This window comes from the organism of the source record quoted next, unplaced genomic scaffold, assembly GCF_019419815.1.
Source record: "Pyrus x bretschneideri cultivar Hongxiangsu unplaced genomic scaffold, Pyrus_bretschneideri_v1 Contig3, whole genome shotgun sequence".
Lineage (NCBI taxonomy): Eukaryota > Viridiplantae > Streptophyta > Magnoliopsida > Rosales > Rosaceae > Pyrus > Pyrus x bretschneideri.
This window is the reverse complement of record NW_025999612.1, coordinates 11,473,421-11,497,917: the sequence shown is the minus strand read 5'-3', so window position 1 is coordinate 11,497,917 and position 24,497 is coordinate 11,473,421. Positions and strand designations below refer to the sequence as shown.

General features: G+C 38.3%; 4 protein-coding genes across 8 annotated transcripts; 2 read left to right on the top strand and 2 right to left on the bottom strand.

The window, feature by feature from the left end:
* Positions 1-3,974: 3,974 nt before the first annotated feature.
* LOC125479598 (phosphoserine phosphatase, chloroplastic-like) lies at positions 3,975-7,165 on the top strand. Its single transcript, XM_048589117.1, has 8 exons — positions 3,975-4,122; positions 4,230-4,467; positions 4,806-4,938; positions 5,019-5,126; positions 5,967-6,060; positions 6,207-6,356; positions 6,431-6,484; positions 6,760-7,165. The coding sequence occupies exons 2-8, from the start codon at positions 4,236-4,238 to the stop codon at positions 6,883-6,885; spliced, it is 897 nt and encodes a 298-aa protein (XP_048445074.1). The 5' UTR covers positions 3,975-4,122; positions 4,230-4,235; the 3' UTR covers positions 6,886-7,165.
* A 775-nt stretch (positions 7,166-7,940) lies between these two features.
* On the top strand, positions 7,941-11,370 carry LOC125479749 (DNAJ protein JJJ1 homolog). 3 transcript variants are annotated; one of them, XR_007260227.1, is made up of 4 exons: positions 7,941-9,668; positions 10,026-10,084; positions 10,223-10,468; positions 11,153-11,370. XR_007260227.1 is itself a non-coding variant. In XM_048589569.1 (3 exons), the coding sequence occupies exons 1-3, from the start codon at positions 7,956-7,958 to the stop codon at positions 10,278-10,280; spliced, it is 1,830 nt and encodes a 609-aa protein (XP_048445526.1). In that variant the 5' UTR covers positions 7,941-7,955; the 3' UTR covers positions 10,281-10,639. The 3 variants fall into 3 exon arrangements, 1 of the variants encoding a protein (XP_048445526.1); XR_007260226.1 differs by having other exon boundaries at positions 11,147-11,370; XM_048589569.1 differs by lacking the exon at positions 11,153-11,370 and having other exon boundaries at positions 10,223-10,639.
* A 530-nt stretch (positions 11,371-11,900) lies between these two features.
* LOC125479764 (histone deacetylase 5-like) lies at positions 11,901-16,704 on the bottom strand. The gene is given in 15 exon segments (XM_048589631.1): positions 11,901-12,292; positions 12,443-12,507; positions 12,596-12,619; positions 12,621-12,729; positions 12,882-13,075; positions 13,297-13,418; positions 13,496-13,631; positions 13,796-13,882; positions 14,032-14,202; positions 14,280-14,344; positions 14,489-14,700; positions 15,033-15,145; positions 15,327-15,473; positions 15,750-15,951; positions 16,373-16,704. Coding segments are annotated over 15 exon segments (2,004 nt in total). The 5' UTR covers positions 16,561-16,704; the 3' UTR covers positions 11,901-12,123.
* Positions 16,705-17,478: 774 nt separating this feature from the next.
* On the bottom strand, positions 17,479-23,821 carry LOC103930711. 3 transcript variants are annotated; one of them, XM_048589632.1, is made up of 10 exons: positions 23,469-23,821; positions 21,429-21,514; positions 20,186-20,686; positions 19,900-20,028; positions 19,394-19,648; positions 19,087-19,186; positions 18,634-18,864; positions 18,410-18,543; positions 18,057-18,236; positions 17,479-17,953 (listed from the first exon to the last, which is right to left on the bottom strand). In XM_048589632.1, exons 3-10 carry the CDS (start codon positions 20,241-20,243, stop codon positions 17,772-17,774), a joined length of 1,269 nt encoding a protein of 422 aa, XP_048445589.1. In that variant the 5' UTR covers positions 20,244-20,686; positions 21,429-21,514; positions 23,469-23,821; the 3' UTR covers positions 17,479-17,771. The 3 variants fall into 3 exon arrangements, with proteins under 3 accessions (XP_048445589.1, XP_048445591.1, XP_048445590.1); XM_048589634.1 differs by having other exon boundaries at positions 18,410-18,540; XM_048589633.1 differs by lacking the exon at positions 21,429-21,514.
* Between the last annotated feature and the right edge of the window lie 676 nt (positions 23,822-24,497).

Sequence of the window (24,497 nt, the reverse complement as noted above, 5' to 3'; positions counted from 1 at the left end):
TATACTTTGTAAGGCAATTATATTCCTAGGGACCATCCAATTGGTGGATTTGGTACAACGGTTGACATTTCGCCAAAACGTCTATATTCTTTTTGGGTGAAAGTTGCAAAAAAAATTGTACTTATAATAATTCTCCTCCTGACAAGCAAATTTTGTGGAGGTTTTGGTGGAAAATTTGGTGCACATTTTCTCCAACTCTTCTGCTACCGATGATGGGCCGCAGTAGAAAACCCGTCCAAGAGACCAAATTTTCAATCGATGTTTAGTAGTTTTTGGTTTGGAATTCAATTTTCGTCTTTTTTTATGCCGAGAATTTACGTCGTTCTCACCAATCCATTTTTCTTTGTGTCTACTTGCTAATTTTGAGAAGACGTTGAACTAGTGCGGTCAAGCAAAAGGCGTGCGTACCCGAAATATCATAAAAGATATTATTTGTATTTGACATCCGAATACATTTTTTCAACCGTTCATTTAGTGTATGAAACGATTAGGGAAGAAATAGAAGCGTATGAAACGACTAGGGAAGAAAGAGAAGCGTATGAAACGACTAGGAAAGAAAGAAGAGGAAAGCAGAGGCGCTCTTCTACTTCTTCCTCCGTCCATCCCCTCAGTCGAGATTCCCCTCTTGCGCTCGTATCAGCAAAAGATAGAAATGCTTTCCCACACAAACCATTTCCCTCTACATTCCATTTTCAAAGAAAAGAATCCGACCAGAAGAGAAGGAGATGGATAGAAATTGAAAAGAAAGGGTTTAAGACACGCGCTAACCCTCGCATTGTGGCACGTCAAAATGGAAAAGGATCCTCGCTGGATCCTTTTCCTGGGGATCCGGGGGATCCCGTAGTTGCGTCCGTTCATTAGACATCGTGCGATCAGTTTTCGTTAGGTACTATTTATATTTAATTTTAAATTTTAAATTTTAAATGATTTCTGACCGTACGATGTACGATGAATGGACACGATTACGGGATCCTCCGGATCCCCAAGAAAAGGATCTAGCAAGGATCCTTTTCCCGTCAAAATATCGATGTTGGCATGCAATGACATGTCTCATGTCTAAACAAGCCATGATTTGTCTTGATATGCTAACCCTCCAATCGTGGCACGCCATAACAAGCCTCGTGAATTGTCAACATAATGCATGGCATGTCATGACATGCATTCTGCCGATAATTCGCAATGCTTGTCATGTTGGGGCCAACAACGATATTTTGGAGTGGCACGAGGCGAGGGTTAGCATGTCATGTCATGCATTTTTCTAACACTTTGACAAACTAACCCTTGCATCGTGGCACACCAAAACATCGCAATTAGCCCCGTCACTAGCCCCACTTCTAAATTAACCTGAAATAGTAGGCAAAGTGTTGGTAAAATGCATGTGAAAAAAAGATATAGGAAAGAGTTGACCCTGGAGCCTTGAATTATTTTTTTTTTTCGGAAATTACTACAACATATTAGGCAATTATACATGAAGGGTTCTTACCGTTCACTATTGAGCTGAAAATTTACAAAGGTTATTACTGGTAAGAACACTTGTAAATTTTCAACTCTACTAATAAACGTGTTTTTATCAATAAAAACACATGTTAATTTTCAGCTCTACTAATGAACGTGTTCTTACCGGTAAGAACATGTTCATATATGACTAGCGTTCTGTTTTGTACTAATTTCTAACAAAATAATTTTAGGCCCCGAGGTCTACTCTTTCCAAGATCTTTTTTTTTTTAATTATTCTGAAATAGTAGGCAAAGTGTTAGAAAAATGCATGTCATAACAAGCCTCACGAGTTGTTGCCAGAATGCAGGGCATGACATGTCTTGACAAGCCATGAAGTGTCTTGACATGCTAACCCTCTCATCGTCGCATGCTATAACAAGCATCGCAACTTCATATGAAAATGACTTTATTCACCATGCAAGAAAGGGATTAGGAGAACAATTGGTTATATCGAGTCATTCCTTCTACTCCATTAATTTGGACTAGTGCATTGCATGCCTTATACGGGTTATATTATGTGGAGAAAAGACAAAGGGTGTGCTGGTTACATAGGCTTTTTACTTATTTATTTTCAGAATTAGGCAAACGATTAGCAAAAATTACTTGATGAATCAACTATATGAACATGATAGAATTCTACTTTGCAGCATCAAGTTTCCACTTCAACCAACCAGATAGGATTTGCTAATTTTGGTCATTAACTAATTAAAGATTATTTTGTTGTTAAACATAAGATTTGTCGCTCAATTGATTAAGAACATTCATGAATGCACCTAATTGCTGCACTACCTTAGATCATGTATTCGACTCCCCATTTCTCAAAGTAAAACAAGGTGATAGAAATAAAAAATAAAAAATAAAATAAAAATCCTTTGTTATCATGCATTTCCCCTAGAGATACATAATTAGTAGAAATGATCTTCTTCGGATTCCTTCCATCCATATCCTTTGGATCTTCAAGATTGCGTGCAAGTCTTGCCTCCAGTGGGCCGCAAAGCCATCCCGGCTTCTTCTCCTTCTTGAATAGGGTCGCGTGCCGCAAAGCCATCAATCGCAACCTTGCCTCGAACATGACCACGAAGCCATCAATCCCGACGACGCTGTTGTTTCCTCCAACATCCGCGCCCCTCTCAACCCTCCCGCCATCAACACCATCACGGCGGATCTCAATGCAGAGGATCCCATGCCGATGTTGCCATCTTAGCTTCTCATTCCCATGGCATTAGACCATCTCCAACCGAATGAGGGCCAGAAAGCTCGTTTTAGCTCTCTGACCTTTTAAGAAATTAATATTTTAATGAACGCATGACTATATTTCTTACCATATTCAACCGAGGGCCAAAGGGCCATAGAGCTCGTTTTAGCTCTGTCACAAAAAACTGTCTCCAACCAAAAGCCATAGGGCCAAAATAATTTATTATTTAAATTTAAAAACTACAACTTAAATTTATTTAATGTTGTTTCATATTGTTTAATGTTGTTTCATGTTACTTAATTTAATTTAATATTGTTTAATAGCTTAGGAAGTTATAGGGGGAAAAAATAGAATTTAAAAAAAAAATTGTAAAAAAAAATAAAAAATAAAAAATATTTGAATCTGGCCTTGCCCGGGGCCGGGCGGCTGGCTGGCTGCTTTGGGCCGATCGGTTGGCCCTTTGACCCTTTTTTGTCAAGTGCGGCCTACGAGCCCTTTAACCTGGCTCTCGGTTGGAGACCGTTTTCGAGCTATTTTCGGCCCTTTAGCCCTCTAGACCTTTCGGTTGGAGGTCTTAAGGTTGTCTAGTTGTTTTCCAAGCCTATCGATTTTCGATTGAACAAACATGATTGAAGGATCTGGAGGATCCAAATGACAGGGCCATGGAGAGGATCATGTTCCCATATTACCATATATGCTTTCATACGAAACAAAATAAACACAATTAGCCTGGCTATTTTGGACAGCAGATCAGATCAAGATCATGCTCGTATAACTCATGGCCAGATTAGGATGTGAAGAAAAAATAAAAAAAACTTAATTGTAGTTTGTTCATTCAAAATATCTATTTTCTTTTTTTACAGAAAAACTCAAGGAACTGTTATTAACATTCTAAAATTTTCAATTTATACTTCTCACAAATGTATTTTTCTTTCTAATTATATAAAGTTTGGAGTGCAAAATGAAAATTTTAAAATGCTAATAATAATTTTCAAAACGTATTGTAACTTTTCGTTCATATAACCAAAGTGATTTTTCACGAAACACTTTGTCTTCTAATAAAAATTTCGATGTGTGTCTAATGAAAGTACCTCTAGCAAAAACACCCACGAGCAAAAGTACAGAGCAGACTCAAACGAGCCTTTTTTTTATACGAATCATAATCACAAGTTGAGTTGGATTGGGTTGACCCATAAAAAACTTGGTCTAGCTCGGCTGACCCATCTTGTGGACCTAAGTTGGGTTGGGTCTTGACCCACCATCATTGGGCTAAACTCGCAAACACCCCATTCCCAAAAACATAGACAGAAACAACGCCACCACCACCAACAACACGACAGAGATTCCCACCAACCATTGAAAAGGTGGGAAGGAGGGAGCTCCAGAAAAATCAACAGCAAAAGAGGGATCTCAGAAACAAAGCAAGAACGGTAATTTCCAATTACCCTTTCTGTGTTCTTCTCCATTTATGTTTTCAAGTTTTGGTTTTTAAAGGATATTTCTTTATGATTATTGTTTGATGATTTGTTGGGAGCAGATTTCCATGGAGGGATTGGTGGCTGCATCCTCGCGAGTCGTCCCAGTTCGGATTCATTTGAGGCAGAAGCACCTTTCTTTTGTTTCTGCATCTTCAGTGCAATTTACAAGACGCTTGTATCGAAACAGAGGTCAAGTTGGAATGAGACAACATCCCAAATTACGGAACTCGATTGCTGCTTCAGCTCAACCATTAGAAGCCACATTGAGCCCTTCTGGCAACAGGCTACCATCCAAAGGTAATGCGATTGATTGAATCTGGGAACTTGTATTTGCATCCGAGGTGTAATTGGTTTGAGGGAAAAAAAATGCGTATCTAATATGGTAAGTTTGATTTGTGGGAGTGGAAAACTTGTCTTTGTAACGTTACGTTTAGTTGGTAGTATTTCTTGTGGGATCATCGAATCGATACACTGAAAATAAGTATGAAGTTGATGTTCAGACACTGGAGAATAATTGAATATGAGCTTATTGATTGACCGTTGAGATTAAGAAAAATAAAGAGCTAAGTAAAGTTCAAGCCTTGAGACTTCCAGAGCCGGGCCTTGGCTGATGGTTGTTGTTTTAATGTCTATAGAGGTTCTTGATGTATGGAGAAATGCTGATGCGGTGTGCTTCGATGTGGATAGCACGGTTTGCCTGGATGAGGGCATTGATGAACTTGCAGAACATTGTGGAGCTGGAAAGGCTGTTGCAGAATGGACTGCTAGGTTAGAGTTGTTATTGGAATTCCTTTTATTTGTTCCGTACTCTAGGATTTTCGGCTGACCGCAGTTCTCATCCTTGGCAGGGCAATGGGTGGTTCAGTACCTTTTGAGGAGGCTTTGGCTGCTAGACTATCTTTGTTCAAGCCTTCCCTATCTCAAGTTCAAGATTTTCTCGAAAAGAACCCTGCAAAGTATGATGACTCTAAATTGTCTTGACTGCATGCCGGCTTCATTTTAATTGTCTTTAGTTTATGTTGCCTTCTTGTTTGCTTAATTTCGGCATGCCTTTTAGTCTTGTTAAACTTATTGTGCTTTTTATAGACTCTGAAAGCACAAGTTAGGACTAGTTTAGGATGAAAATATTTCAATTATTAACAAAAGATGGATGCAAGATATTCACGTCATATCATATAAAGAATAGGGCTGTAATCCTGGATTATTTTCTTTCGTATCTGCTGCGAGCTGCTGCTTTACAGCAAACAAACACATTATTTGGTTAAGTAGATTCGATTATGTGCTATTAAAGTTTGTCCTCATAGTATGTGCCTGCATTGTAACATTGTCAGCTTGGGACAATGTCGACTTCCATGTCTATCATATCTAAACATGAAAAGTTTTTACTTGAAATCTTCTGTCGCACTGTTTGAAGATTTCTTGTCCACAGAACGAATTCAGGTTTCCGAAAATGGACATAAAAAAGGGGGAATTGGAGGGAGTGACAGAGGGTGGGAGGGGGAGGGAGAGAGTTGTAAGTTGTAACTGTCCTCAACCTGGAATTCTGAAGTTGAGTAAAAGTTTGGGTGTACTTCTTTCAAGCCAAGCCAAATAAAGATGGCTCCTAAACTGTCCTACCGATAACAAAGATTGCTTCTGGATTGTTAAGCCAAATAATGACTTTCTAATAGTTACTTCTAAGGATGTTGGTAAAAGCGTAGAAATAAAGTGGTTTAGGGTCTGCTTATTATTTGTACTTTTGGCAATTTGATGACCAAAAATCTTCTGAATCTAGTCATGGTGTTAATTCTATGTAGGCTTTCTCCTGGCATAGTTGAGTTAGTCAAGAAGCTGAAGGCTAAAGGCACCGACGTTTACCTGGTCTCTGGAGGCTTCCGTCAAATGATCAAAGTATGCTGCTGAATAACTAAACAAGTGTCTTTGTTATATTGCTACTTTGCTTTATCTCATTTATCATGGCAGTATATAGCCTAGTGAATTAACGTGTGATGGAGAATAAACTGACAATGTTTAATACCAAGTAATTTCTTCTGAAGCCTGTAGCGGCAATTCTTGATATACCAACTGAAAACGTGTTTGCTAATCAACTACTGTTTGGAACTTCCGGAGAGTTTCTGGGGTTTGACAAAAATGAGCCCACTTCAAGGAGTGGTGGAAAAGCCACCGCAGTGCAACAAATAAGGAAGGTTGGTTTTACTGGTTTGCTCAATGTTTTCGTTGTCAAGTATGTTGCCAAAGCTGATTAAAACTGGTTTTCCAGGCTCACAATTACAAGGAATTAGTCATGATTGGGGATGGTGCGACTGATCTCGAGGTAATTATTCACTCAAACGTCCAAACTTTAATCCTGAAGCAAATTGTGTTTTTGTTTTCTGCCTCTCGCATACTTTTAAATATAACAGCTAAAACGTAATCATGCTCAACGAGCCTTGAAATATAAGAAGTCTTTACCAGTCTGATATTCTCGGGCATAAGAAAGGAAGGATCGGGATTATTTCATGTACGATCTGTCACTTAAAGCAAACTCTTTCAGGCTGGTTAAGCTTACACATGAAACTCTCATCTAATATCACTTGTCCCTGTATCCAGGCACGCCAGCCCGGAGGTGCTGACTTGTTCATTTGCTATGCTGGTGTTCAACTACGCGAGGCTGTTGCGGCTAAGGCTGATTGGCTTGTTTTCAATTTTCAAGACTTGATACGTTCCTTGGATTAATTCAGCCCGAGATTATACTTTATTTTGTAGTATTGTTTCTTCGTTACGCTGCCTGCGCTGCTGCATTGGTATAGTAACTGTAACATTTTTCTAATTTGTACCGCGTGATATGCTTTCCGGCGTGTAAAACTCGTCGGAAGATGAATAAGGAAGTGTGTGTTTGGGTGTTTGTTAGGAAGCCGTGTGAGAGTGAAAGGATTGTAGTGTGAATTGGAAAATACTACACAAAAGATGCCAAGGTTAAAGTTTATACAAGTGATTGGAGTATTTATACATTGAATTCCTGTAGAATAAATACATCTTATATATAGGAAGAACGAATTACGAAACCCATCTAAGCAAGATGATTTCTAAAATTGAAAATTGACTATAATCCTTGAATATGAGAGCCATAAGTCAATATCGTCATTCCATATAATTCAGTCAAAACTTTTGTTTTGATACTTACTACTACATGCGATTCTTACATGGAGGAGTCAATGTCGTCTTATCGATCCTCTCCTTCTTCAATTTTGTTTTTTGAAATTTCTTATTCTTGCTCAAGCACTTCTCGGACTCAAGTTCGAATCTCCTCATTTTCGTAGTTCAAATGAATTTAATGTAATTATCTTATCGTTTGTCAATAAAAAAAGATCATGAAATATTTCACTCTAGAAATTTGGACTAGGTCACTAATAAACCAATCATAATAATTTTGTATTGATTCACCTCAAAGAAAACGAAGATATTTGAATTTCAAATCTCTCACTTACGAGTATAAATTAAATACACTCCGTGATATGAAAACCATGCTGACGTCGCAGGCCCACAAAATAATATATTTAAAATTTTAACTACGTATATTTATTTCATTAATACATAACGCAAATTAAATATACTTGTGTTATATAAGTTGTCAATTATTTAGTGGTTTGAACCTTTGAATTTGTTGTCCGTTTCATCCAACCCTAATCTCAGCGGGACTTCGTATATAATCCGTGTCCTTGTATACAAAGACATAAGTACCCTTGTTATAACTCAAGACGTGAAGCAGTCAAAATTCCACGATTTGGGCAAACGACTGAAAAAACATGGCGGCGTCGGAGAGGCGGTGCCACTACGAGGTTTTAGGTCTCCCCCGCGACTGCTCCGCCGACGAGATTCGGTCGGCTTACAGGAAGCTCGCTCTCCAGCGCCACCCGGACAAGCTAGTCCAGTCCGGCTTGTCCCAGTCCGAAGCCACGGCCCAGTTCCAGGAGCTGGCACATGCGTACGAGGTCCTCTCCGACCCCAAAGAGCGAGCTTGGTACGACTCTCACCGCTCCCAAATCCTCTTCTCCGACCGTGGATCGGCCGCCTCGGGCTCTGGCTCCGGCATCCCTAATCTTTTCCCCTTCTTCTCCACCACCGTCTTCTCCGGCTACTCCGACTCCGGCCGCGGATTTTATAAGGTATATTCCGATGTCTTCGACAAAATCTACGCCAATGAGCTCAATTTTGCTAGGAAATTAGGGTTAGGGTTGGACACCGTGCGTGAAGCTCCAGCGATGGGGAATTTAGAGAGTCCGTACGTGCAGGTCACCGCGTTTTACAACTACTGGGCAGGATTTTGTACGGTGATGGATTTTTGCTGGGAGGACATGTATGATGTGTTGGCCGGTCCGAACCGGAAGTCGAGAAGGCTGATGGAGGAGGAAAACAAGAAGGTGAGGAAGAAGGCGAAGAGAGAGTTCAACGAAACGGTGCGGGGATTGGCAGATTTTGTGAAGAAGAGGGACAAGAGGGTGATGGATATGATGCTGAAGAAGGAGGAGGAGAGGGTGAGGAAAAGCGAGGAGGAGAGAGAGAGGAAGAAGAAGTTGGAGAAGGAGAAATTGGAGAGGGCTATGGCGTATGAGGAGCCGGAGTGGGCAAAAGTGGAGGAGGAGGAGGAAGGAGGCAATGAGGTTGAGGAATTGGAGGAGGACGAGGAGGAGGAGAGGAGGAGGAAGGAATTGTATTGTGTGGTGTGTGGGAAGAAGTTTAAGAGTGAGAAGCAGTGGAAGAATCACGAGCAGTCGAAGAAGCATCGTGATAAAATTGCAGAGTTTCGAGAGTCAGTTGCGGATGAAGAGCTTGAAGTTGATGATGAAGACGTTTTGGAGGGAGAGGGTGAAGAAAGGGGTGACCTTGACGATGTTGATGAATTAGGTCAGGAGATTAGAGTGGGGTTGAAGATTGGGGAGGAGGAAGATGGGGTAGGAGGGAGTGATCTGGAGGATGAGTTGCGCGAATTTGGTGGTGAAAATGGGAGCGAAAAGGTTGACGAGGCAGTTGGGTTGGATGGTGAGGAAGATGAAGATGAAGATGAAGATGAAATGGGTGTTCTCAAAGCAATGGTGACCGGGCGAAAGAGTAAGAAAAAGGTATCCTTTAGGGTTGAACCTGAGGATATCTTGGTTAATGATATTCGTGTGGAGAATGATGACGATGACGCTGAGTTTATGGAATATAATAACCGGAAGAGCGCAAGAAGGAAAGGAGGAGCCAGGAAAGAGAGGAGTAAGAAGAATGGTGGTGAAGCTAATAATGTTGATAAAAGTGAAAACAACGGTGGTCAGAATGAGGAGAGTAATGAACAAGATAATTCTACTATGAAGGAATCCACATCTCATTCTGTTGTGGAAAATGAGAGTATTGATAAAGGGGATGAACTGTTGGCACAAAAGAAGAAGAGCTCAAGCAAAGCGGTCAATAAGAAAGAGAAGGTGAAGAAAGAGGCAAACGACAAATCAAAGAACTCATCTAAAGGGAAGAAAGCTAAGGTAAAGTTCTTGCTTTCTGAATTCGCTTTTCTGCTTCACCAAATACCATAATGTGTATAATCTACTCGCTTGTTGAGTTCGTAACCTTGAAACTCAGATTGAATGCTTATATCCTTACTGCATGTATTGTATGTTCAAAATGCATTATCGGAAGTTTTTTGTTAGGTATCATATCCGGATGCTTGATTTAACAACCGTTAGGTCTCATTGGTCCACGTAATGTGTGGTACTTTTTATTAATGAGACCTAGCAGTCGTTAAATCAAGCAGGGAGCATCGAAGAATACTGGCAATGTTTTTCTTTGTTGCTCATTCTTGCTTTGTTCCGTTCACTAATTGATGTCATATCCCAAAGCAGGGAGCATCGAAGAATACTGGCAACGTATGTGATACATGTGGAGAGGAGTTCGAATCAAGGTAATAATGTTTCTTCTGATGCATTGTTGCTTCCACCTCTGGTTGATTGGCCTTGACATCTGACTGGCAGTTATGTACTGCAGCTTTACATGATATTAGATATTGATTAGTTGTATTTGGATGGTTTTATGATGACAGAAACAAGTTACATATGCATTTGGGTGACACTGGACATGCGAAGCTGAAATATCGATGAGGGAACAGTTGCTGAATATTAACCGGATGTGATTAAATTGTCAAGCATAGAAAGAGTCTTGCGACATTGGTCGGCAGCGATTCATTCATTTTGATAAGTTACAGAAATAATCAAAAATCTCTGCAGGAAGCATTCCATTCTTTTGGGTAATCAGATACAAGTACAACCACCCTCTTCTGTCATAAAGGGTATGTATCCAAAGCTGTCACCTTGTTTGGTTCATAGCTTTCATGAATTCAACTGTACGTGCTCTCAAAAGGAATTAAATTGCTTAACATTTTATTTCTTGTCAAACTGCAACTTGTATGTTCAGACAATGGCATTTTTTGTTTTCAAATATAAGCGGTTTATCTTGCAAACATGTTATGGTTGGGAAGTTCGAAAATTTTATTGGACTCTTTTTGGAATGTTGTTTAAGCATTTCAGTTGATGATTTCATATGGCACAAAGTGTGCACTCTGCATTGGGTATAACATAAGGTAGAATTAAACGTAGATGTAGAACGTTTAGAAACTAAACTGTATCAAAAAATTTATTGTTCAAGGAGAAGTATTTTGTGCAAGATAATTTGGTGGCAGCCTCCACTTTGTGATGAAGAACTACAACAATATTAATCTGTTTGCTATCGTAGAAGAGAGAGTGAGCGTTGATCTTCATCTCGTTATAAAGTATGTAGCTTTAGTAACGTCTTTGTAAAGCTTGTGTTGACTGTTACTCCAAATTGTTCCGAAAATGCGGGGGAAAATTTATCTAGTGGACGTGGTATTTGCCTTAAATTTGCCTACTGTTCTGTTTCTCATGCAAATGAATGTCTGACTCGATAGCAAACAGCTTTTCGGATTTCCTTCTAATATCGTGAACTTTAGGTACAGCGGCTGGCTGGATGCAGTGCGGAAAGGTGCACAGAGAATGTTCAGCCCGTACGTTTATAAAAGTGAAATTTCTTGGAGAAAACGGATGACGTCTACATGGGGTGGCTTATCGAAAACTTTTTCCCAGTTCATCAAGTGTGTTGTGAGCTTGATATCGTGTAATTTGGTAGTGTTCTAGATATTTTGATTTAATACGCATACGTATGCAGAGTGGAGAACGATTTAGTGGTGAGATTGTCGAAGCCGTTGTGCTAATTTCCACCAGAAAAGTATGCTCCAGCTCTCCTATTTTTAGCGGCGGTCTTTTGGTCGCCGCTAAAACCATTTTTAGGGACAAACACAGAAGCGACGGTTTAAAAATAGTCTCTAAAAGTATTTTTAGCAACAGGTTAAGATATTTAGCGACAAATTCTTACGTCACTAAAACTACTCCCCTTTCTAGGAAATAATTTGGTCACAAAAAATCAATAAACCGCTGCTATATCGCGGAAACCGTCGCAAAAAAAAAATTTCTCCCGTCATTTTTTCAAAAAAAAGACGCTTTTCTTCATGTTTTTAGGCAGACGTTTAGTTTGCCACCCTGAAATACCACTGGCCCACTTCTTTCACACCCCCTGCAATATATTGTATTGCAACTTCGGACCCCAAACCCTACAAAATTAACGAATCAAAAGGCGAAAAGTGATCATATTTTGTGCACTGTATCTTTTGAAGTAAGCGTTGTTGAATAATTAATACTTGTGAACAATAGTAAGAATTGATAATCTTAATTTGATAATCTGCTTAGAGGCAGAGAGACTAATATGATCCATTTCAACTTTTAAGGTGCTAACTACTGTATCAATGTTAACGCCTAGAACATCTCAACTACGCTACACGTTTGGCCTTAAGAAGGCCATAAATCTCCGTTTCCAGCATAAGGAATTATACAAATGAGCTAGATTTACAAATGCTGCGAGGATGAAAAGTTGTCATCCCAATGGTTTAACAGAAGCTTCTTGTAAGTAAGCCATAGCCGCCCCCTGTGTGAGTTGTTTTCCTTCCACCAAGCCCCTCGCAATTGTGTTGACGTAATTTTTGGCCGGAGCACACAATGGAAGCTCTCCGGATTTGTAGCCATCCATTTCTGATTTTGTACACCTGCATAGTATTAAATGAAAGACGACCAAAGGGATTGAGTTCTCACTACTTGTAATGATTTCACAAGTAAATCGACAAGATAACACTAATGACAAAAAAGAAAACAGAAAAATGAAAGAGAAGATGAAAACTGAAATCTTTGACGCATACGTCATTGTTAGTATTGGAATATCATGCTCCTTGCCCAAGTAGACAACATTACTGTACCAACACTCCTGAAACAAAATTGAGCACATCCATAGCGTAAGTGTAACAGTTAAGAATAATCATTCTAAAACGAGGAGGCATATCAAGTTCAGCTACCTTTAGTTGAACCTGTAGAGAATGCAGGCTCCTCACGAGTGACTGAGTCTAAACCAGTCAAGTCAAACAAAGGAGAGTTCGAAGGAAAACTCACAACGTTTTCCTGGACCAATACATCGTTAAACTGCTCAAGCCTGCAAGAGGAAACTGAGTTTAAAATACAGCTACGCCTGATTCAGGCAATTGGAGAATCAATCTTTTTAAGTGTCATGTTTGAAAGAAAATGATTTGTACAAAAAGTAGCAGTTAAAACAATAGGACAGATTTGAGTGACAAGAAAACATACGTAATTCTATACAGGCACATATAAGCCTTATCCAGGATGTTGCTTTCGGGATTAAGGAAAGCAACCCCTCCAGGACCCCATGTAGCTGTAGATTCACGACCAAAGAACAAGCGATGAGGGAAAGTCTTCCACACAATCTCCTTTGGGGGAGTTTTGTCCGCACACCCAAGAAATGGCGTTTTCATACCTTCCATCTGAAAATCATCTTGTGGATGTCAACATTTGTATATGGTGGGAAGAAGATCAGAGACAAGGGAAAACAAGGGCAGTATCACAGTATTGATTATCTAATATCCATGATACTATAAGCTTATAACCAAACCGCTGTCAGCGAAATACTGAAGCTCATAATATGCTTAATATGTTTCATATTCAACAATGATATTAAACAAAAGTTTTTGGGATTGCATATTACCTGTCCACCTTTAATATAGCAGAGAAATCTTTCCAGACACAGATTTGATCCGAAAGAGGCATACCAAATATCGACCTTTGAAAGCTCTGACCTCCAGGTGCAAGAATTACTTGCCACATGATCTGGATTAAGTTAACAGTTCGTAATATGAACTAAAACAAATAGTGAAATCAATTCCTGATCTCAGTTATCAATTTACCTTGAATACTTCCGTCAAGTTTCAAATTCGAGAAGGGCTCTATAACATCTTGAAGAATATCCTCAAGATGTTTAGATATGACATTTGGATCTTCGTTGTCCTCCGCTTCAGAATCAGAGCTTGAGGTCACAATATACTAGAATTGCAAAACAAGTATCTCAACAATGTTTGTGGGGAAGAAAAGAAATAGATGCCAAGTACTGAGACACTTGAGATAATCGAGTGTTCAAATAGAACTATTGACTACCCAACCAGAAGCAATACACAACAAAGTACTGATGAGAGAAAAGGGAAACGTACTGAAGCTGGAGGAGCTGTTTGATTGGTTAGCGTCTCAGGTAATTTATCTGCAAGTGATGGCCAGAAAGCACTTAGTTTCCGGCGAACCTGGAAAAAAAATAACATATGCATCAAAGAAAAAAAGAATTGACTCACAAAAAATAAAATCAGGTAGAATGAGTACAAGGAGAAATGGATAACCCAACAGAAAGTACAGGAAAAACATTAAAACAAAAAGGTACAAAATGTTAATATACCGCCTGTATCACACGCCATGTAGACTCAAATGGGTATGCCTCTGAAGAACCATGAATAGGATTGTCATCCAGCAGAACTTCAACACAAGAAAGAGTTGAACTTGCAATAGATTCGAGATTGTATCCTCCTTCTAAAGCCAACACGATTTTTCCGTTGGCAAAACTCATCAACTGAGAGACAATAAAACTATGTCAAACATACAATAATCAAGGCCACATTAATGAGAAAAGAGACACTGTAAAATGACCTTTTTCAACATAACTGCGTATCCATATGGTGTGACACGACAACCCCCTACAGGATCACCAGCAGCTGTTTCAACAAATTTGAAAATTAAGAATTATGATACTTAAATAGAAATCAAAGATAAGTACTACTGCAAGCAAAACTATCCACACAATAAAATGAAAACTCATTCTGCAACCTGCATTAAACAGAGAAAGTTAGCCCACCAACCTGCATCAAATCCTGCAGAGACCATAATTAAGTCTGGATTAAACACCTTGGCAACAGGAACCAAAATATGGTCCCAAACTGCAAAATAGTCTGCGTCCCCACACTGGCCATTTTCCCAGGGGACATTAATGTTGTATCCTGCTCCTGGTCCTTCTCCAATCATCGTATAGAAGCCGTCACCATTAGCTGGATAAAAACTTCCAAACTCATGCCTGGAAAAAGCACAACACCATACTGTCATCAGAATTAGGAACTTTGATCTTATGCAAGACAAGTCAACCAAACAAGTTACATACTACAAGCTCCAATGTGATAACTTTTGATACAATGATAGAAGTTAGAAATTTGAAAATTACAGAATCCTTGAAAAGTGTAAATAAAAACCTCGTAGGAAACTTAAATTCAAGAAAACAACAAAGGAATCCCAAGCAGCACATCTTAACAAAACACTACATGATGGAATCTAACTTCAACTTTGTTATGTCAAACATAGGCTTAGAAGATCAAGGAAAAGAACAAGTATCAATTCAAAATTCTGGCATACCTATGAACCGAGAAGAATAAAACACGAGGATCCTTCCAGAACATCTTTTGAGTACCGTTACCATGATGCACATCCCAATCAACGATTAAAATTTTGTTGATACCCAATTCTGGCTGTCAATTAGAACGTGTGAATATGATGCCCTTCGGTGACAACTTTATTAATAAATGAGAAAAAAATCAGTTGAATTTTCAAAACAAGTATTCCACATTTTATAAGAAAATAAAATAAAAGGAAACTGCAAGGCTCAAAAGTGAAGTTCTAATTTCTGAATAACTACAAGGCAGGTCATACCTTTTCATTTAAAAGGATACTTGCTGCAATAGCTACATTGTTGTACAGACAAAATCCCATAGCTTTGTTTTGTTCCGCATGATGTCCTGGAGGCCTAATGATAGCCATGGCAGAATCCAGTTCGCCTTTGGCAACTCTTTCCGCCACCTATTTAAGGAACCCGTAGTGAGGTTATACAAATTTGAAATGTAACAGTAACACACAAGTTATTTGCAGGAGACACACTTAGACTGAAACATGTGAAAGTAGTTTCATTTGTAACTGACTTTGAAATTGCAATAAAATTGCAAATCGTGGGTTGAATTCAGAAGAAGACAGGAATCATGGAATTAGCAGAAATCAACAGTTTCACATATTTTCATTGTGTAAGGAAATTCTACTCATCACTTCAAACAAACACAAATTCAGGCCCACAAGAGTTACCTCTATGGCAGAGCCTGCGGCAAGGTAGGCAGCTTCGGATGATCCTTCATTGAGATATATGGAATTGAATTTCGATGCAATCCGATTTCTCCGTGAATTAAACTGTTTGGAGCTTACATTCCTAATCAGATCAACATGTTTTTTGGTGTGAACTGACAAGATATGCTTGTCTTCTGCTTCTTTTGCTTCCAAAACAACACACCTGAAAAAAATACAGATTTTGAAAAATCACCAACCTAGCAAATGTCTTTCATACACAAGACAAAATTTATTTATGCTCAAATCCCATTTTATATTATAGCCCTGTTATTGTAAAGACGAAAACTTTAACCTAGAAAAAACTTTGAGAATCAGTTTCCCTTAAATTCCAAGACAACGTATGATTGCATTTAAGAACCATATACAAGAAATTAAGTTGATTCTATGGAATTCACAGCAGTAAATGCAGCAGCTTATAAAAATTACTGAGCTTTCATAAGCTAAATGAATACTAGTATTACAAAGACATGTAAAGTTTTCTCCTCTCTGTGATTTTCCCTCGATTTTCTTGTTATTTTCTAGCAGCCAAACACTCATGTGTGTGTACACACACACACACACATATATATGTATAATGTGTGTACCTCTGGGCAATGGCAGCTAATTGGAGCTTGTTCCAGATTGCCTTAATTCGATTGGGGTTTTCCGGATGAGGATCGCCGTCGGGTGTGGAGTGCTTACACATCCTCTCGTCGTACAACAATCCTACCCTCCTCGTCCTCTTCTGCTGCTGACTTTTGTTCTCACAGTCAATATCTTCAGCAACCTCCATCCTCTCTCTCTCTCTCTCTCCTCTCTCCCTCTCTCTCTCTCTCGTCTCTGTGAGACCACGAAAGCGGGAAGGGGAAGAGTGAGGCAGCCAATCCGCTGTCTAGAAAACGTCGAAAATAAATTGCTTTGCGTTGCGTATTCCGATTTTTAACTACAAATTAATTAAAAAAAAATTTTGTGAAATTTTCAATTAATTATATTATGACAATTATCGTACCTGAACAAATTTTCAGCATACAAAAAAATGGGGAAGGACTCTCGCCGGAACCTTTTTTGGGATCTTAATAATCCCGTGATCATGATCGTTCATCATATGATCAGCTTTCTTAAGTACTAGTCATATTTAATTTTAAATTTTAAAATTTAACATTTAAAACAATTTATAATCGCACAATGTATGATGAATAATCATAATCACGGAATCCCTAAGATTCCAAAAAAAAGATCCAACAAGGAACCTTTTCCCAAAAAAATCTCTTCTGTTTTTGCATCTTTGCTTTTTTTATTCTCTCCTTTCATTTTTAACTTTTATGAACAACTGAAGATTTGAAATTTCAAAATTTCTTTCTTATTGGAGGAGTGACATACTCCTCACTAGCCCTTTGAGGGTTTCTTAATTTTCCGAGGGTTAGAAATTTTTAACATTGTTACAATTTTGAAAAATTCAATTTGTACGAAGGAATTCTATTAAATGCATTTTCTATGTATCACAAATAATTCAACATATGATGTCAACAATTGAACTTGAATATGTGAGCGTCACGATAATTACATTGCATTGAGTATAATATTCTATACTCATCACGTGACGCACATGTTTAAGTATTATACTAAGCGGAAGATATAACACTGGTAACACGAAAAACTTCCCATCGTTCCGGAGTTCAAGATGTCAACAATTATTTGCACAAACACCAAGTTTAGTTCAACGGAAGTCTATTATAAATTATTCTCAGTCTATTGTAGCCCAAAGAGGAGCTACACAATGACCTTCATTTCACCAAAGCCTAAACAAACTGTAACTCTAATTTCTGAACAATTACTTGCTTTCTTTCTCCATATGCCTAAAAAACACAATGTTCCAAAACAGAGGACTCTGTTTCTTCCCCCTTTCATATATCTATATATCTTTTACCAGATAGCTATATCTGACTCTACTCTGGTTTTCAAAAGTTTGGCTATGCATCAAAATCTAACTCTTTAGCAGCAGATTCAATCTCTGCGTCGAAAAGATGAAGACGGCCCTGCCATTCCCTCAGTTGAACCAGTAGCACTCTGAGGACTGCCCTCACTAAAACCCGGTGGACGTGTCAATTCTTTCTTCTCTGCATCACTGGAGATTTCACCATCTTCATTCCTCGAGTTTGATAGCGGGCCATATCTGGTTTTCACTTCTGAAAACGGTTGAGTATAAGCATCAACAATCAACACGTTCCATTGACAAAGCACAGGAAAGTTCATGTTTAAGGAACAAATATAAAGGTTTGAAAGTAGTACCTGATGATGTTTTGCCTTTTCTAGTAACCTTTGGATCCCTCGGAATCACAACATCAAGTCTTCCCACCATATTTCCACCTTCCATGTCGATTTCCATGTCCACACTCTGATTCTCTGCCATGTTTGCTTCAACTTGATAGTTTTTCGTACAATGAAAGATTCCCCATAAGAAGCTTGTCACTGTTGACATGAACATGTTTGTTAATAGTAGATAAGCTATGTATCTAACACACGTCAATACAGAAGTTTTCTACATAGTAAAAGACCGAAAAAGTAATCCAAATGGCCTTCACAGGCGAAAGAAATCTGAAGTCGGGTGCAAGAGAATAGGATGTTCATAAGGAAAAACTCACACTGCGTGTCTAACTGCAGCTGTTCTGATGTAAATATCAGCAACTCCACGCCCTGGTCATCAAAGCAAATTCTCATCATCGAATCTTCTTTCTCCATCCGCTCAATCAGCCGAGCATGGTTCTCTCTTGATCTACTAATCGGTAGGAAAAGAAAAATGTTCTAAAGTTGCACTGACAGAATAATTCCGATATCAAAAACCATGCAATCAGAAGCCAAAACAAACCTTTCAATATTTTTATCAGGGAAAAAGTAAATTCCAACATCTTGAAGGTCAGGAGGTTGGTCTTGGAAGATATCAGTCCAAAGTTGGGATCGAGGAACAAAATTTGCCTCGAGGACAGGAGGCATTGTTTGTGCAAATCTATAGGCTTTAGGATGGATCTTACATGGAGGTCGTCCCTGGAACCCTTCGATGAATTCATTAGTTGTAGCTGTATCAACAATGAAGCCTCCCCTATAGAAAGAAAAATCAATTAAGGTTTTGGAAGTACTTAATTATTTGAATGACTTTAAAATATCAACTTATACATGCATCTGCAACTTCTTTTCTGATCAACTTACCAAATAAGTATTCACTTAATTATGTTTGGCACTCCATAACTCAAATCAATACACGAGTTAGTAAAATCTTGATAGAATATGAATATGTAACATCTTAAATGGACAAGTTACCCACCTCCAAGTGACTTGTAGAGCAGGAAGACTTGAGTGATTTAGATTGAGACTAGCAAGCTTATTCTCGAGATCTCTTTCTTCAGCATCTGCATGGTTATGTTCTGCAACACAAGAGTTACCAGATAAAGTAAGGTAGGTTCAAAAGTTGTGTAGATCCAATAAATTACCAGCCAGAGTCACAGCTGGGCCACAATTTCAAACCCACAAATTACCATGTAAATATATCATCAATTTTGTGAAACTTACTAGAAAACTTGAAGAAGAACCAATAATGCAATTCCAAAAAAATTGTAAGTTATAATCCTTGCCTGGACTGGACATAGGTGAGGAGTGCCTCATTGTTGAAACTGTGCACGGCTCCTTTTCAATTGCAGTATCCCTCTTCTTCCGAGAAGTTACATCTGGTCTTGGAATTAAGACATCTTGTGGTTGCTTTTCCCAAACATGCTCCTCTCCAGGAGCTACTGGGTTCTTTGTTTCAACGGATGTTGCTGGAACTAAGACATCCTTTGATTGCTTCTCTCGAATATGCTCCTTTCCATAAGCTACTGAAGTCTTTGTTTCTATAAATGGAATCAGAGATCATAAGCATTGCACATACAATAACCATTTATCAAAGTTACAAAAATCTCTAGAGACCATCTTCACATTTTTAGTAACACACACAACTATTTTCAACATAAAACAGGTGAATGGATACAACAAATACAGTCTCAACACTTTAAGTAACGAGAGAAAATTTTAAATTTTCTTCGAGTAAGAAATGTTACAAATTTTCATTCCAACAATGAAAGGAAATTACAAGACATCATACTTGGAATCGTTACACCACCCTGTATACTGAGCTTTGATGATTTGGCTTCATTAACAGGTGAGGTTGCAACTACTTGATGATCACTGGAACCATATTTCTTTGAGTTCTGAGCAAAAGGAGCCTTTGGCTCTGAAGAAGGATCAAAGCAACCAAATGCACCAGTAAGAGTATATCAAAAAGTTTTGACTAATCTACGTATGTACTCAATCATCCATATCTCCATTTCTATATTGCATATCAACGATTATAAAACAAACTTAAGACAAAAGGTTAAAAGATTTGTCACCTTTTGAATCCTTCAATATTGGAGATGTTTGCTGATTTATCTTTGCGATGCTTGACATCTTGACATTCCTGCCACAGCTAGGAAGCTTCACATGTCCTGAAGCCACAATGCTAGGATTTCCGTTGATTGCAGGCAAGTGGAGACCTCGGTATCACACTTTTAGAGCCAAAAGTAGTCCCTTGGGACATAAGTGCTGTAGAATTTGACTGACCAGATTTGAAGCTGAAGGTATTTCGCTGTGATCTCATTATTTCAACTCCTGACGATAGCCTTATGACTTCTCCTTCTGAAATGTACTTAACTTTTCCAGTTCCAACCGGCTTTTGCCTTCTAGAATGAGCTTGCCACCCTGAATTATCAAGAACTCTGCTGTTACCTGATGGATGCATGATACCATGGTGGTTTAAATCAGTGGGGGATGCTAAATTGTTTTCCTCTCCAAGACATTCTTCGCAAACCCAATCCTCCCAAGCTTCCGTATCAAGTTTCTGCATGCAATAACTGAAAACCAAAGAGATCACAAAAAATTATATTCACCAGTCACCTATGGTCCAAAAAGATTACAGTTGCAATCAATACAAATACAAACCATTATAGTAAGCTGTACTATAAAACCGAAATCTACGAAAGAACACAAGTCCATTACTCTATGCAGAATTGCAATAATATGAAATCAAAAGGAAAGAACCAAGAGAACACAAAGTTGTGATTCAAAATACCATGCATGAAGGACATCCAAAGGTGATAAGAGTAATTTAGAATACTCAAGGAAGCTAGCTAGAGACATCGTTTAGAAGGATCTTTTGTGAGAAATATTCGTTTTTGGGAAACTTTGTGAGACTTGATTTCTACTTCATATTCTTCTTTATCCATGTAGATTGCAAGTCAGCTGTTACTTGAGAGATTATTTTCTTGTGATGATGACAGCTAGCAAGTGAATTTACATTTCTAATTAGAATTGCTTGCTAACCTTCATTCAACTTTTATTTATTTGCATTATTAAGTTTTCTCTGTTTTCTTTTTATTTTCAAAGGACAAAAAAAAAAAAAAAAAAAAAAAAAAAGCAAAAACAAGATGCGTCATGATTTTGATAGACTGATATTATTAAGAAGACATACTATTCACTTGTTGATTGACAGTCAAGTAAATTAGCCAAGCCGCATGCACATACAAATACAGATACATATGCTCTTGCACGCGCACACACATTGAGAGAGAGAGAGAGAGAGAGAGAGAGTCATACGGGTGTGCACGAGCTATATTGCATTTACGGCAGGTTGCAATGAGGTTCTCATCGTTACCACCACCACATGTATCACAGGGTTTGACCTGAAATGAAGAATATTTGCTTTGAAAAAAATTAAGTTCAAACTAAAGTTTCTTATGAAAAAACTGTCCAGAATTGTTTTCTTTTAGAGGCTATCATCAACAAGCAGAAGTAGTCACATATCGGAGACTGAGAGCCATGACAAGTATTCTCTAATTTATACAGCAAAGCATCAGTTGCGCAATCTTGTGGATAACTGAGATGCGCTCTACTCTCCCATATATGATCTAGTAGCTCATCAATCTAAGAATAAGAAGGCCTTGAATGTATACAAATACATCAAAATTCTTACTCAGAAATTGAAAAGAATCATAGCAGGGAACAAAAGAGTCATATTTCTTCAAAACCAACAAACCACCTTCCAAAAGAATAGTATCAAATCTTTAGTGCAAACAAATTGGGTCTATTAACAGGGAAGCAAAAGAATCGTATCAAAAACTTCTTATCGGGGAAGAAAAATCTTGAGAATGTGTCACAACTCTTAAAACAGAGTTGACATTACATGAATACCATCACCTGCACATTGATCTTCTACCTATTTGGCATGAGTTTTCCTAATTTACAAAAAATCTATCTAAATCTTTTTCTTAATATACTCTAGATTCTCAGTGTAAAACTTTAAATTGGTTTTTTTTTAAATGGACTTTAAATTAGTTTGAAGTGTGTATAACATGCATTTGGTATGAATATCCAGTACAAGTTTAAGAAGGCATTGCTTTGTTGGAGACCAACCATGGCATGCAACAATAAAAAGGGGTTAGGAGTATCAGAAAGTGGCATAGCCCAACTTCAACCAAACTTTTTGACCAATAAAAAAAACTTGAACCAAAATTCAACCATATTATAATAATTTGTTTCGGACACGACAAGGTCATGGACTTGACAAGGCGATACTTAAACTACAGGAATGAAGATTTGGACAAGTTCGAGGGGGCGAGCACATTGTCCTTGCCAACTGGACCTAACTTGGATTCGGATTCTAGGTTGTAGTACATTGCTTCAAGTCCTTGTAATAAATTTTAAGTCAGATTCACGTTTTCAGTACATTGTTTCAAGTCCTTGTCATAAATTCTTCAGGCTCCCTCAAAAAAAACATGAGCGCGGACATGAGTTGGACAAGTTGGTCCGGGTCATTGTGTTCGCCCCTTTTATCCAAGTTCGAATTTTCCTTCTCATAGTTTAGAAATTAGAATATCGCCCCTCGAAACGAAAATCCTGAAGGGTTTCTAATAGCTGCAAAACCAAAACGTCTGACAGTGGCAAAAACCACTAATCAGTGCAAAATAATTAAATTCATTCGTACGATTGACTTCAACAGATAGGCACAAAAGGAACTCAATCGGAATCATAAATCCATGAAAGAGAAAAACAACGGAGAAAACAATGAAATAATAACAGGAAAAAAAAAATCACACCCAAATTAAAATAATCAGAAAACCATTCAACTTATATCATTTCAACAAAAAAACCAACCAACGCAGCCAAATCATGAAAGATTAAAATTCGCGAACGAGAGTTGGTTGAGTTGGTAAGATCGTTCTTTTTCCTAGAACTGGTTCAGATTCGAATTTCATTGCTGACAAAAAAAAAAATAGGACTAAGTCCTCATCGAGACTTGTGATATGTGAATTATTTGAGATGGAAAAATTTTCAATTACCAAAAGAAAATAATAATAATTCAACTATTTTATTGTACAAATAAACCCATATAAAATATAAAAAAAATTCAAACTTTACAACTAAAAGCACTTAAATAACACAGAAATGCTGCAAATGCACTTATATAATGGAAGATGAAGCATCATTTAACACAGGCAGCAAACAAAAGAGGCAAAAAAAGAAGAGACTTGTACGAGCAGACAGTAAAAAAAAAGGAGAAATAAAGACATGGGTCGTCCCGAAACAACAAGGGAGGAGACAAAGGAAGGAGATTTAGGGTTTGTGGAGGCCTTTTACCATGTGGGTCTTTCTCGGTTCTTGCATTTGGCTTGTGTCTGTGATGGTTGGTCGATTGATTTCTTTAACCTTTTTCTCTGCGTAGCTGTAGCTGGTAGGGTCGGAGGCGACGAGGCTGACGAGTCAGTCACCCACTCACTCACTCAACTCAGACTCACTCACTAGTCACTGCAGAGTCTCTGTTTTTAGAGAGAGAAAGAGAGGAGAGAGAGAGAGAGGGAGAGCAAGGATCCGTTTCGGGGGGTGTCGTGGCGCGCTTTTAGAGGGTGAGGGGGAGAATTGTACAGTGTGTACCTGCAATTGTACAAGCTTTTTCGTGCATGCCATCTGCGTGTGGTTTGTTTCTCGTGTGGAGAAAAGCTTTGGACTTTTAATTTTTGTTGTGTTTGTTTACTGTTTGGGCCATATGTTATTCAATGGGGTCATTTATTTGGGTTACCAAACCATGGTAAAGGGGATGAATATAATTTTTGAGTCAACGTGTCTGATCACGTATTATGTCAAATTATTCAATATCGATGAATTTGCTGAATCGTTATCAACTGTTAACATATTTGTTTGTGGTGAATTTGAATGATGATATGGATGTATGAAAAGACATGTGATTGGATCGTTTGATCTGAGATTTTTCTTAGGTAAGTTAGATTAAGAGAAATAATTTTTTTCAACCGTTTTTTTTCTCTGTAAATTTAGTAATATTGCGTGGTTACGTAGTCATCACGTTTAATTATGCATATATCACTCGCCTTTTTTCACAGATTTCTTCATCATCAAACTTCAAACCTACAACTAACCATAGTAAGTGGTCCAGTGGTAAGGAAGGGGATTCCGGCTCCTAATATACAAAAACTAGGGAGGTCCCAGGTTTAAGGTTCTAAGTTGGTGAGTTTGCTTGACTATGGTCAGGGAGAGGCTTAAATGCCCCTATGAGTCTTTTGTGGTCAGGAGGAGACTGAAATGTCCCTATGAGTCTTCCCGACTTTCGAAAAAAATAAATAATCGTGATTTGCCACCAATTGTCTCTCTTTT

Bases quoted from the DNA above. Each gene is read 5' to 3' on its own strand.
- LOC125479598 (XM_048589117.1), top strand. From the start codon at position 4,236: ATGGAGGGATTGGTGGCTGCATCCTCGCGAGTCGTCCCAGTTCGGATT. The intron at 4,468-4,805 runs GTAATGCGATTG...TAATGTCTATAG, and splicing joins CAACAGGCTACCATCCAAAG to AGGTTCTTGATGTATGGAGA. The intron at 6,061-6,206 runs GTATGCTGCTGA...TTTCTTCTGAAG, and splicing joins GCTTCCGTCAAATGATCAAA to CCTGTAGCGGCAATTCTTGA.
- LOC125479749 (XM_048589569.1), top strand. From the start codon at position 7,956: ATGGCGGCGTCGGAGAGGCGGTGCCACTACGAGGTTTTAGGTCTCCCC. The intron at 9,669-10,025 runs GTAAAGTTCTTG...ATCCCAAAGCAG, and splicing joins CTAAAGGGAAGAAAGCTAAG to GGAGCATCGAAGAATACTGG. The intron at 10,085-10,222 runs GTAATAATGTTT...TTATGATGACAG, and splicing joins GGAGAGGAGTTCGAATCAAG to AAACAAGTTACATATGCATT.
- LOC103930711 (XM_048589632.1), bottom strand. From the start codon at position 20,243: ATGTCAAGCATCGCAAAGATAAATCAGCAAACATCTCCAATATTGAAG. The intron at 18,865-19,086 runs GTGGGTAACTTG...TTCTTTCTATAG, and splicing joins GCTCTACAAGTCACTTGGAG to GGGAGGCTTCATTGTTGATA. The intron at 18,544-18,633 runs GTTTGTTTTGGC...CCTACCGATTAG, and splicing joins CCTGATAAAAATATTGAAAG to TAGATCAAGAGAGAACCATG.